This window comes from Salvelinus fontinalis, chromosome 41 (assembly GCF_029448725.1).
Source record: "Salvelinus fontinalis isolate EN_2023a chromosome 41, ASM2944872v1, whole genome shotgun sequence".
Taxonomy (NCBI): domain Eukaryota; kingdom Metazoa; phylum Chordata; class Actinopteri; order Salmoniformes; family Salmonidae; genus Salvelinus; species Salvelinus fontinalis.
Genome location: NC_074705.1, coordinates 5,612,662 through 5,625,814, shown reverse-complemented (window position 1 = coordinate 5,625,814; position 13,153 = coordinate 5,612,662). Strand labels below are relative to the sequence as shown.

Below are 13,153 nucleotides of genomic sequence, written 5' to 3'. Positions count from 1 at the left end.
TCTAAGGTCCCGGGGTTCAGTAACAACAAAACAACTACAAGGCTCTAAGTTCCCGGGGTTCAGTAACAACAAAACAACTACAAGGCTCTAAGGTCCCGGGGTTCAGCATCAACAAAACAACTACAAGGATCTAAGGTCCCGGGGTTCAGCATCAACAAAACAACTACAAGGCTCTAAGGTCCCGGGTTCAGTAACAACAATACAACTCGAAGGCTAAATATTTTGGGGTTCAGTAACAACAAAATGACTACAAACTACAAGGTCCCGGGGTTCAGCATCAACCAAATAACTACAAGGCTCTAAGGTCCCGGGGTTCAGTAACAACAAAACAACTACAAGGCTCTAAGGTCCCGGGGTTCAGTAACAACAAAACAACTACAAGGCTCTAAGGTCCCGGGGTTCAGTAACAACAAAACAACTACAAGGCTCTAAGGTCCCAGGTTCAGTAACAACAAAACGACTACAATGCTCTAAGGTCCCGGGGTTCAGTAACAACAAAACAACTACAAGGCTCTAAGGTCCCGGGGTTCAGTAACAACAAAACAACTCGAAGGCTAAATGGTTCGGGGTTCAGTAACAACAAAACGACTACAAACTATAAGGTCCCGGGGTTCAGCATCAACAAAACAACTACAAGGTTACAAGGTCCCTGGCTTCAGTAACAACAGAAGCAGGGCAAGCTTCATCCTAACAGCCATCATCCTATTGAATAGTGGGACATAGGACACAATTTACATTACATGGCCAGACAGTAGGCTATACATGTCACAGGGTACTGTGTGTGAATGTGTGCGTTTACTTTGTGTTGTATTCCATTATATTGTATTACAGTGTATTGAATGTGTGTATTTCCTTTGTGTCATATATACAGTAGAATTCCAATGCAAATGGACAATACAAAGTGTGGTGCATCATACAAGCTCAATGCAACATTGACATAGCAACTAAATGGTGGCTAGAATCCAACAAAATATCATGCTGCTGAGTGTCGCAAATTGAGTTGAACAATGTTAGCCTTGGCTCATGAGTCATCACCACATTGGTCATCATGACCCACTTAACTGTATGCCTGTCCGTTAAACTGCTTATAGGGAGGAGACTAGTGAGCCTCTAGTCTACTAGAAGCGTTGATGGTCTAATTCAATAAAGAGACGTTGCTGCTCAATGTTATTGTTTAGCGTTATTGTACGCTGAGCGGCTGCTACAGCCTATTCATTGTGCAAACCTCGTGAAGACCACTTTGGCGTCACCGTGTCCAGCTAGCTTTCCCGCTCCACGAGAAGCGCGCGGGACAGTTGCTCGGCAACTCTGACGCAAGCTTGACGTTAATTAAGTGTGTTTTAGTTCATTATGGCAGGAGAAGATTTCCAGCCGAGTTTGAGTTACAGAGGTTGTGTGGATTATTACATACCAGATTTATCCCCCGTTAACAAAATATGAGGAACAAATCGTCTGTGCGCAGTTCTTAGGAAAGTAGCCTGGGTGCGCGCACTGTTCTACAACGGTCGAGGATTCAAACAGCATAGGTGGATGTATTGAACTGTAGATTTTCTGTGAAGGTAAATTACATGATTTTGTTTTGCAAATGAATAATAGGCTATGGTCTGTTTTTATTTCAATGACACTTGTTGGCTAAAGGATATCTGATTGTTCAACTCTTACGCTCTTACGTAGGCTATGGTATTTTCTATAAATAAATAGTTAAATGGAATTACACTTTTTGAAAGGTGTTGAGATTTATAGCCTTGGCCTACTAGATTTAATATCACAATTGTATATTTTTTATTTTCTATGCAGCCTATATATTGACAAAATATGTTCTCTCAATTGTGTTTACGGGAGTGGCCTAATAACGGTACTCTAATCCTGGGAAATGGACAATAGGTTTATCCAGTCACTGGGTGCCTCTGCACCATGGTGGTTTTATCCGATGGCTCTCCCCTGAGCCAGCCATGCCCCGGGGGACCGGTTCAGGTCGGTTTCTACGAGATCATCAGGACGCTGGGGAAGGGAAACTTCGCTGTAGTTAAACTGGCTTGTCACAAAGTCACAAAAACCCAGGTGCGTAATTACGCATGCATAATGCATATGAAACATTTCTTCCCTACACCATAAAATCTCCAATATTCAACTCCACCTCTACATTCATTTTTGGTCCTTATACAGTTTGTTAACATTGAGTGATTTCATACTGTTCGGACTTACAGCCAGCTGCTGCTGAGCAAACAAGTGACAGAATGGGAAACATGGTTTCAAAGCATTTCGTATTATTCTGTATGTCATTAATGTGAAATGGCTAGCTAGTTAGCTGGTACGCGCTATTAGCGTTTCAATCAGTTACGTTACTTGCTTTGAAACCTAGAAGTAGTGTTTCCCCTTGCTCTGCAAGGGCCGCGGCTTTTGTGGAGTGATGGGTAACGATGCTTCGTGGGTGACTGTTGTTGATGTGTGCAGAGGGTCCCTGGTTCGTGTCGGGGCGAGGGGACGGTCTAAAGTTATACTGTTACATTTACATAAATCTCAGACAGTATGATATATTACTTTTCGTAAGGAATGTATTGATTTGTGGATGTCCATCATCCATGTCGTATGATATGTTGGGAATTACAATTTGTATGATAGGTTACGAATTTGCAAAACATACAATATTGTAAAGAAACAGCAGGGAGCAGGTTTCGAACCCTCGACCTTCTAGCCCGAAGTCCGGCGCGCTATCGACTGTGCCGCAAAAACATGCTCGTGCGGCACAGTCGATTTCCGCGTTTATAAACCCAGGATCGTTACAATATGTTACGAATTTGCTAAATGTATGAAATCCTATGAATCCCAATTTGTTGTAGCTAACGTTAGCTTGGCTAGGGGTTGGGGTTAAGGCTAGGAGTTAGGTTAAAGTGTTAAATGGATACTTCTGGATATCTACTTACCTAGAGTCAGATGAACTCTGGATGCCATTTTTATGTCTCTGCGTGCATTTTGAAGGAAGCTGGTAACTAGTGCTAGCGGTATCTTCTAGCAGCAAATACCCATAGACTTCCAGTCATTGTGTTAATGCTAGTTAGCATTGGCTCTCAAAATTACCTCTTACTTACTTCATACTGGACACAGAGACATACAAATGGAATCCAAAAGTTCATCTGACTCTGGGGAAGTGGATAAAGGGCCTCTTTGACAAAATCCCAAAGTATCATATCATACTAATTTGAGTGTTCCCAGATTTACGTTTACTATGTTACGTCTAGTATCTCTGACCAGGTTGGAATATGACCTTGGCAGAGTCTGAAGTAGCACCCTATTCCCAGTATATTCACAGTGCACTACTTTTGAATAGAGTGCAGGGTTTTGGTCAAAGGTAGTGCACTATATAGGAGTTAGGATGCCATTTTGAAATTAACTATCTGCTTTCTGTACACACAGGTGGCCATTAAAATCATTGATAAGAAGAGACTGGAGCCCTCTGACCTGAAGAAGATCTACAGAGAGGTCGAGGTGATGAAGCTCCTCAACCATCCACACATTATCAAGCTCTATCAGGTAGCTCCTCAACCATCCTCACATTATCAAGCTCTATCAGGTAGCTCCTCAACCATCCTCACATTATCAAGCTCTATCAGGTAGCTTCTCAACCATCCTCACATTATCAAGCTCTATCAGGTAGCTCCTCAACCATCCTCACATTATCAAGCTCTATCAGGTAGCTCCTCAACCATCCTCACATTATCAAGCTCTATCAGGTAGCTTCTCAACCATCCTCACATTATCAAGCTCTATCAGGTAGCTCCTCAACCATCCGCACATTATCAAGCTCTATCAGGTAGAGGAAAGAGTTGTGGAACTAGCTCTCACTCTCTCTCTGCCCCCTCTCTCTCATTCTCTACACGGAGGATTTTGAAAGGTCAGGTTGTTTATCTTGTAATAGGGGTTAAGTGTATGTTTCCCAGCCCTCAGCTCAGCCACCCCCAGCTCTATGAGTCACATGGGGATTTCAGAATGGAAAATGACGACCCCGTCAACCCTCCCCTAGTTTCAATATGGTCTCAAAGCAAATTTTTCTTAAAACAGAATCTTTTATTTGTTTTTTGTAATGGTTTTTAAGGATTCAAATATGGTTCCTGCTGTCATATTCTCACATTACACTTTGAGCACGCTCTTCCACAGGCTTACATGTGATAATGACATGGGAAATGTATATTTAAGTTGTATTTATCAGAGACTGTGCCTCTCTTGTGTCTTGCAGGTCATGGAAACTAAGGACATGTTGTACATGGTGATGGAGTATGCCAGGAACGGAGAGATGTTTGGTAAGTGGGAGGGTATCGCTCTAGGGGTGTCCATCTTGCTTGGTGCAATCTCTTAGAACAGTGTGTTTGTGTGTGTGCACATGTGTACTTGATCACTAATTATTTACAATGATTGAATCAAACATTCTGAACCAACCAATCAATTACATTCCTCATAATTCACCCTCTATCCCCTCCTCTCCCATCCTTCCACCCTCTATCCACTCCTCTCCCTACATCCCACCCTCTATCCCCCCTCTCCCTACATCCCACCTTCTTTCTGTAGACTACCTGTTGTCGTTGGGGCGGCTGAGTGAGAGTGAGGCTCGCAGGAAGTTCTGTCAGATCCTGTCAGCGGTGGACTACTGCCACAGCAACCACATCGTCCACAGAGACCTGAAGGCTGAGAACCTTCTGCTGGACTCCAACATGGACATCAAAGTAGCAGGTACAGGCAGAAAGGAGAGGCTCGGAAATCAATCAACCTTGAATCACAGAAAGATGGATGTTTAAAAAACAGGACAAATAGAATTGCTTTAGTTAGTAATTAAGCTACAGTGCATTCAGAAAGTATTCAGACCCCTAGACTTTTTCCACATTTTGTTACATTATAGCCTTATTCTAAAATTAATAAAATATTTTTTTCCCCTCATCAATCCAAAATGTATATAAGGTATATCTGTTGTTTATTTGTAATAAATTTGCAAAATTTTCTAAAAACATGTTTTCACTTTGTCATTATGGGGTATTGTGTGTAGATTGATGAGGGAAAAAATATATTTTATCAATTTTAGAATAAGGCTGTAACGTAACAAAATGTGGAAAAAGTCAAGGGGTCTGAATACTTTCCGAATGCACTGTATATTATATAATATTTTATTAGATTCTATTGAAGGTGGTGGTTTAAATAATGTAAACAATTATTCACCTACAGTATGGTTGCTATGGTGTCCCTTGTCATGTGCATATGTGTCCTATGATATGAATGAGAATGTTCCAGAGGATTCACGAGGGCTTTAGGCAGGGCTTTTCAATTCCGGTCCCAGTGGGCCAAAACATCTCTGTTTTTTGTTTCTACCTGGTAGTTAATTGCACTCACATGGTGTCCCAGGTCTAAATCAGTCCCTGATTGGAAGGAGAGGATGAAAAACAGAAGTATTTTGGCTTTCCAGGACCGGAATTGAACAGCCCTGGCTTTAGGGATAGAATGCTCTGATATTAATGGACTTTTTCCTCTCCCTCCCTGTAGACTTTGGTTTTGGGAACTTCTTCAGTGAAGGACAATTTCTGTCCACCTGGTGTGGGTCCCCTCCCTACGCCGCTCCAGAGGTGTTTGAGGGGATTGAGTACGAGGGGCCTCCTCTAGACATCTGGGTAAGGGACCAGGAAGGGATGGTTTCTCTCCTATTCTCTTGCTTTGGGTTGATTATTTCTCTATAATGTCATGGGAATGAAAGTGCAGATGAAGGTTGTATGTTTTCAGATCTCAGAATCCCTCTTGTACTGTAATAACCGTATAGGTAGTTATTGTGGTGTAGAGATGATTCATCAGGAATTCTATATCTTTATCTGGTAGTGACAATAGTACTAATAGCAGTAGGAAGTGGCAGGACTGTGGTGCTCATCTCACTCACCCCCTTTGGTGTTCAGAGTCTGGGCGTGGTGCTGTACGTGTTGGTGTGTGGCGTCCTGCCCTTTGACGGCCCCTCGCTCCCCGCGCTCAGACAGAGGGTCCGGGAGGGCCGCTTCAGAATCCCCTTCTACATGTCCCAAGGTACGGTCCTGCAGGACACATGACAGATACTCACAGCACAAGGCTGAAACCATACACTATTCCCTATGTTGTGTGCTACTCCAAGTATCGATAAAAAGATATATATACAGTACCAGTCAAAAGTTTGGACACATCCACTCATTCAAGGGTTTTTCTTTATTCTTTGACTATGTTCTACACTGTAGAATAATAGTGAAGATATCACAACTATGAAATAACACATATGGAATCATGTAGTAACCAAAAAAGTGTTAAACAGATCAAAATATATTTTAGATTTTCAATTCTGAAAAGTAGCTACCCTTTGCCTTGATGACAGCTTTGCACACTCCTGGCGTTCTCTCAACCAGCTTCATGAGGTAGTTACCTGGAATGCATTTCAATTAACAGGTGTGCCTTGTTAAAAGTTAATTTGTGAAATTTCTTTCCTTAATGCGTTTGAGCCAATCAGTTGTGTTGTGACAAGGTAGGGGTGGTATACAGAAGATAGCCCTATTTGGTAAAATACCAAGTCCATGCGTTATTTCATAGTTTTGATGTCTTCACTATTCTACAATGTAGAAAATAGTCAAAAATAAGGAAAAACCCTTGAATGAGAGGTGTGTCCAACCTTTTGACTAGTACTGTATATATTATGGTTGTTGTTGCTAGGTAGCGTTAGCTTGTGCTAGTTGACTGTTCCTGCGCCAAAACGCTGGTATTTTTCCATTCTATAGCTTATTCTCCATCTTCTTTTTAAATAGTGAGCCAACATGTTTTCAGCTCTTTTATTTCCATGACTGATCAAAACTCTCTTGTCTCTCTGCAGCAGACATATAGTGAGCAATATGTTTGGAACATCAGTTCTCAATACATATCGTATGGTGATAATATTGCATTGTGAGGTTCCTGGCAATTCCCAGACCTTGATAATAGGGTGCCATTCACAGACAACGTTAGATATGATTATAGATGTTATAAATCCATGTTGTATTACATCAACCAAACGCTGCTGTTGTCACCACCAACAAAACTATTGTCTTTTCCTTAGGTCATAACACTAAAACCAATCAAACTACAGCGGTGACCTTAGCCGGTTCTGAAACCCTCTTCATTTTGTCCCTTATCTCCCTCCATACCATCAGACTGTGAGAACCTGGTGCGGAGGATGTTAGTAATTGAACCGGCCAAACGGATCACGGTGGCCCGGATCAAGAAGCACCGCTGGATGAAGTCGGACCCCCCGGCCACGGCAGCCCCTCCAGAGACGCCGCAGCCGACCCCTGCCCCTGATGCAGAGCCCCGTCTGGGGGAGAATTACAGCGAGCCGGTCCTTGGCCTCATGCAGACCCTGGGCATCGACCGGCAGAGGACCATTGAGGTGAGTCGGAGAAATACTAAGAAACCAGTGTGAGTCCGATGTGTAACTCCATATCTGTGTAGCTACATTTCCTACTGTATGTAATTTCAATAGCTCTCTCTCTCGCTCTCCCTCACTCTCTGTCTCTCTTTCTCCCTCTATTCCTCGCTCTCCCTCTCTCTCTCCCTCTCTTCCTCACTCTCTCTCTCTCTCTCTCTCTCTCTCTCTCTCTCTCTCTCTCTCTCTCTCTCTCTCTCTCTCTCTCTACCTCTCTCTCTCTCTCTCTCTCTCTCTCTACCTCGCTCTCCCTCTCTCTACCTCTCTCTCTGTCTCTCTTCCTCGCTCTCTCTCCCTCTCTCTCTCTCTCTCTGTCTCTCTACCTCTCTCTCTCCCTCTCTTCCTCGCTCTCTCTCTCTCTCTCTCTCTCTCTCTCTCTCTCTCTCTCTCTCTCTCTCTCTCTCTCTCTCTCTCTTTCTCTCTCTACCTCTCTCTCTCTCTCTCTCTCTCTCTCTCTCTCTCTCTACCTCGCTCTCCCTCTCTCTACCTCTCTCTCTGTCTCTCTTCCTCGCTCTCTCTCCCTCTCTCTCTCTCTCTCTCTCTCTCTGTCTCTCTACCTCTCTCTCTCCCTCTCTTCCTCGCTCTCTCTCTCTCTCTCTCTCTCTCTCTCTCTACCTCTCTCTCTACCTCCCTCGCTCTCTCTCTCTCTCTCTCTCTCTCTCTCTCTCTCTCTCTCTCTCTCTCTCTACCTCTCTCTCTGTCTCTCTTCCTCGCTCTCTCTCTCTCTCTCTCTCTCTCTCTCTCTACCTCTCTCTCTCCCTCTCTTCCTCTCTCTCTCTCTCTCTCTCTCTCTCTCTCTCTCTCTCTCTCTCTCTACCTCGCTCTCTCTCTCTCTCTCTACCTCTCTCTCTCTCTCTCTCTACCTCTCTCTCTCTCTCTACCTCTCTCCAGTCTCTTCAGAGCAGCAGCTACAACCACTTCTCTGCTATCTACCGTCTCATGCTGGAGAAGGTGAAAGAGCTCCGCTCCCTCAGACTGCCCCACAGCACCGAAAAGGTGACCCCCAACCCTGACCACGACACTCTGCTACCAACCTGCATTAGTGATCAGGATCACCATGGAAACCAGGGGGAGGAGCCACAGGAAGAGGGGCTACAAGAGGAGGGAGGGGCAGCACCCTTCTCCTTAGACCTCTCCCACAGACACACTCTGGCCGAGGTCTCTGCCAGCCTCCAGCAGTGCAGCCCATCTTGTGAGTACTGAGACACACACATGCACACGCACACACACAGAACTATGTTAATTTAGATACAAACATTTGCATGAGGTACACACACCACTATACACACACCACTATACACACACCACTATACACACACGACTATACACACACCACTATACACACACCACTACACACACCACTATACACACACCACTATACACACACCACTATAGACACACCACTATACACACACCACTATACACACACGACTATACACACACCACTATACACACACCACTACACACACCACTATACACACACCACTATACACACACCACTACACACACCACTATACACACATCACTATACACACATCACTATACACACCACTATACACACCACTATAGACACACCACTATAGACACACCACTATACACATACCATTATACACAACACTATAGACACACCACTATACACACCACTATACACACACCACTATACACAACAGTATAGACACACCACTATACACACACCACTATACACACACCACTATACACACACCACTATACACACCACTATAGACACACCACTATAGACACACCACTATAGACACACCACTATAGACACACCACTATAGACACACCACTATACACATACCATTATACACAACACTATAGACACACCACTATACACACCACTATACACACACCACTATACACAACACTATAGACACACCACTATACACACCACTATACACACACCACTATAGACACACCACTATACACACACCACTATACACACCACTATAGACACACCACTATAGACACACCACTATAGACACACCACTATAGACACACCACTATAGACACACCACTATACACATACCATTATACACAACACTATAGACACACCACTATACACACCACTATACACACACCACTATACACAACACTATAGACACCACTATACACACCACTATACACACACCACTATACACACCACTATACACACACCACTATACACAACACTATAGACACACCACTATACACACCACTATACACACACCACTATACACACACCACTATACACACCGCTATAGACACACCACTATACATAGCCCACTTTCACATTGTCACAAGGTTACAGGGCTAAAGTTCCCTACTCTCTCCTCATCTACAGGTGTTGTGGTAAACTCATCCGACCAAGCTTCCTCAGATAGTTTCTCCTCTTCCTCCTCTTCCTTCTCCGCCAGTCCCAGCCTGTCCAGCCCTATTGAGGACCCCTATATGTTACTTGTCACTCCTGTGGTTGGCCCTGGGACTTATAGCCCCACAGAGTCCCCCCTGGCCCTGTCCTCTACCGTGCCCAGCACTGTTGACGGCCCCTATCAGTTATTGGTCACTACCGGTCATCTGGCCCTGTCGTCCACCCTGCAGCCCCCTCCCCAGGACAGCCTCCCCGTACCCAGCTTCCAGGAGGGCCGCCGAGCCTCCGACATGGACACCGGCGCTCTAACTCAAGGTATGGACGACCACTTCAAAACTAAAGCACAGACCAATATGACAGATGGAAAGAAGAAAACCTTCTTATGTATACTGTAATTGGCTCCTGTCTTACACATTGGAGACATCTCTTGAGTTTTAATCATCTTTGATGTAGATCAGAAACGACAAAGGTCCTAGAATGGATCCTTGAGGAACTCCACAAGATATTAAGATACCTGTCAGTCTGCACACACAAACTGCTCACTAAAATAAACATAATTCTGTAACCGTTAGTAACAATTTAGTTCTAGATCTATTCTTGGTGGCTTTCATGAAGGTTTATGATGTTGTGATTTTTGACCTCTGTTCCAGGTCTGAGGGTGTTCCGCCAGCAGTTGAGGAGGGAGGCCAGCGCCAAGGGCCTGTTGGGACTGAACAAGATGAAGAGCCCCGGGGTCCGGCACGGGTGGTCCCCCCCAGCCTCTGGCCCTGCACCCTGCCCCACTGCCTGGGGGGGGCGAGACCTGTCCCACTGTGTCCCCACCACACCACTGTCAGAGGAGGGCTTCCAGCAGCAGAAGTGAGGCAGACCCTTTTGTTTCTTATCATTGTGACTCAAATTATTATCAAGCCATTTTGATTTGGGTTAAATACATTTGTCAAAAGCTTTTAAGCATTTGCCTGATTTGTCTTGGACGTTGCACCTGCAACCGGTTCCATTGGTTCCACTGTATTGGAGCAAACTAAATGAAGTGCAGCCCAAGTATTTGAAAATATTAGACACCTGTTGTTCTACTGACTTTTCTCTGTGTCTTCCCCCAGAGTGATCCAGATTCCACTGTGCCAATTCCACCCGACCACACCTCTTCCTCCCCGCCACCCCACGTCTTCCTCCCCGCCACCACACCTCTTCCTGTCTCCTCCCGTCCCTCCTAACGTCCCCGCTCCTCCTCGTCCTCCCATTGGTCTGTTCTCCACACACACACTGTCACATGACTTCCTCACACCCTCCCTTCAACAGAACCACTCACCACACCCACAACTACACCCACACCTACAACTACACCCACAGCCACAACTACACCCACAGCCACAACTACACCCACAGCCACAACTACTCCCACAACCACAACTACACCCACAACTACACCCACAGCTACACTCACAGCCACAACTACACCCACAACTACAGCCACACCCACAGCTACACTCACAGCTACACCCACCGCCACAACTACAACCACAACTACAACCACACTCACAGCTACACTCACAGCTACACCAAAAGACACACCCACAACCACAATCCTACCTATCTCTATGCTCAGAGCAACCGCTAGACTTATCCCCTTCTTCCTCCTCTTCCGCCTTCTCTTCTTCAGCTATGGTGGCGTCGGCTGGCCACCTCTTGGAGACCCATCTCCATATCAGCTCTCCTCGGGTTGAGAACCACACCCCGCCCTTCTCTGATGCTCCTCACCTCCCTGTTCAGCCCCAGTTCCCCCACCCGAAACCCCAGTCTCAGCCTAAACTACTACACCCCCACCCAGACCCCCAGTCTCAACTACTGCACCCCCACCCAGACCCCCAGTCTCAGCTACTGCACCCCCACAACCACCCAGACCCCCAGTCTCAGCTACTGCATCGCTACCCCCACAACTACCCAGACCCCCAGTCTCAGCCTCAGTTACTGTATTCCCACTCTGACCCCCAGCCTCAGCCAAGGCCCTGGGCCAACCACCGCCTCTATACCCACTCCCAGACCTCCAGGCGGCCCCAGCTCCAGCGCCAGCCACGTCTGCCTCCATGCCCAGTAGAGAGAATGGATCCTGGGTACACACCGTAGGAAACACCCAGGACTACGGGCCTAGCAGCTGTTGGACAGCAACGGTCTCAAGGCTAACATTAGGACTCAGAGAGAGTGACTGGAGAAGTGGAACTGGGCCTCAGACTAATGTCCCCAATGACTCAATGCCACGATGCTCTGGCAACAGTGGACGTTAATAAAGAAGGATGACATCAGTGGGACCTACTTAGGATGGACTGTGAGTCCAATGGTGGAATGAGCTTCCCCTAAAGCTAGGACAGCAGAGTCCCTGCCCATCTTCCGAAAACAACGGAAACTCTACCTCTTCAAACAGTATCTTAAATAAGACATTGCACTTCTCTTTTCCTACTAGCACTGGCTTAGCTGATAACTCCTCTATATTGTGGAAAAATGTACTTACTTCAACTGTGATATGTGGTTGTCTCGCCTGCTATCTTAATATGAATGCACTTTGGATAAAAGTGTCTGCTAAATGACTCTAAAAAATATTTTTATAATGTAATGCTGATCATGGGCAAACTGTCATGTCTGTTGTTGTGTGAACTGAAAATACCAATAATTGACCTACTGTGGAGACAGCAGTCTAGTCCTTTCCAGGAAGCACAACTCCCATTATTCTCCTATTATCCTATTACAAACTAGGTTAAGTGGTAGTTGTTGTCTCCCTGTCGTCTTCCATAAACTGTCTTTGATTCAGTGCAGTTGACATGAGGAAGACGACTTAAAATGAGTGTTTTCTCATGCAGTTTGCATTCAGACCCGCCTTGTGCCTTTTGAACAAACAAGATGACTGTTGTATTGAGTGGACCAGACTCAACAAACCTCTCTGTAATACGTTTTTCGTATTTGTCAAACATTGTAAATTGAGTTTTGTAGTTGATTACTTTTTCATACGTTGTTGGATAATTTTTTAACAAAGGAATGAAAAAAGCCATTACGGGTCTTTGCTGTTTATTGCTGTTGCTCTGTATGACTTGTCTGTTTTCAGCTGGTCCACCACCACCAGCCCAGCCTCCACCGGTCTGGCTCTGCTTTGGTTCCAGTCAGGGGGTTGGTATTGCTATACCTCCCTCACTGCCTGTAGTTTGTTATTATTGTATTGATTGAGCCTCTCTGGCAGAGAGCTCCCCTGAAGAAGCAGAGCCTAACACCTAGACCTAATGACCTAATGCAGGTAGCCTGGTAGGCAGGAGCGTTAGGCCAGTAACCGAAAGGTTGCTGGATCGAATCCC

General features: G+C 45.3%; 1 protein-coding gene across 1 annotated transcript; it reads left to right on the top strand.

The window, feature by feature from the left end:
* The first annotated feature begins 1,204 nt into the window (after positions 1-1,204).
* On the top strand, positions 1,205-12,855 carry LOC129840598 (serine/threonine-protein kinase SIK2-like). The gene is made up of 12 exons (XM_055908589.1): positions 1,205-1,559; positions 1,885-2,061; positions 3,415-3,531; positions 4,235-4,298; positions 4,564-4,725; positions 5,527-5,651; positions 5,928-6,051; positions 7,176-7,411; positions 8,339-8,639; positions 9,789-10,130; positions 10,466-10,673; positions 10,916-12,855. Exons 2-12 carry the CDS (start codon positions 1,915-1,917, stop codon positions 11,937-11,939), a joined length of 2,850 nt encoding a protein of 949 aa, XP_055764564.1. The 5' UTR covers positions 1,205-1,559; positions 1,885-1,914; the 3' UTR covers positions 11,940-12,855.
* The last annotated feature ends 298 nt before the right edge of the window (positions 12,856-13,153 follow it).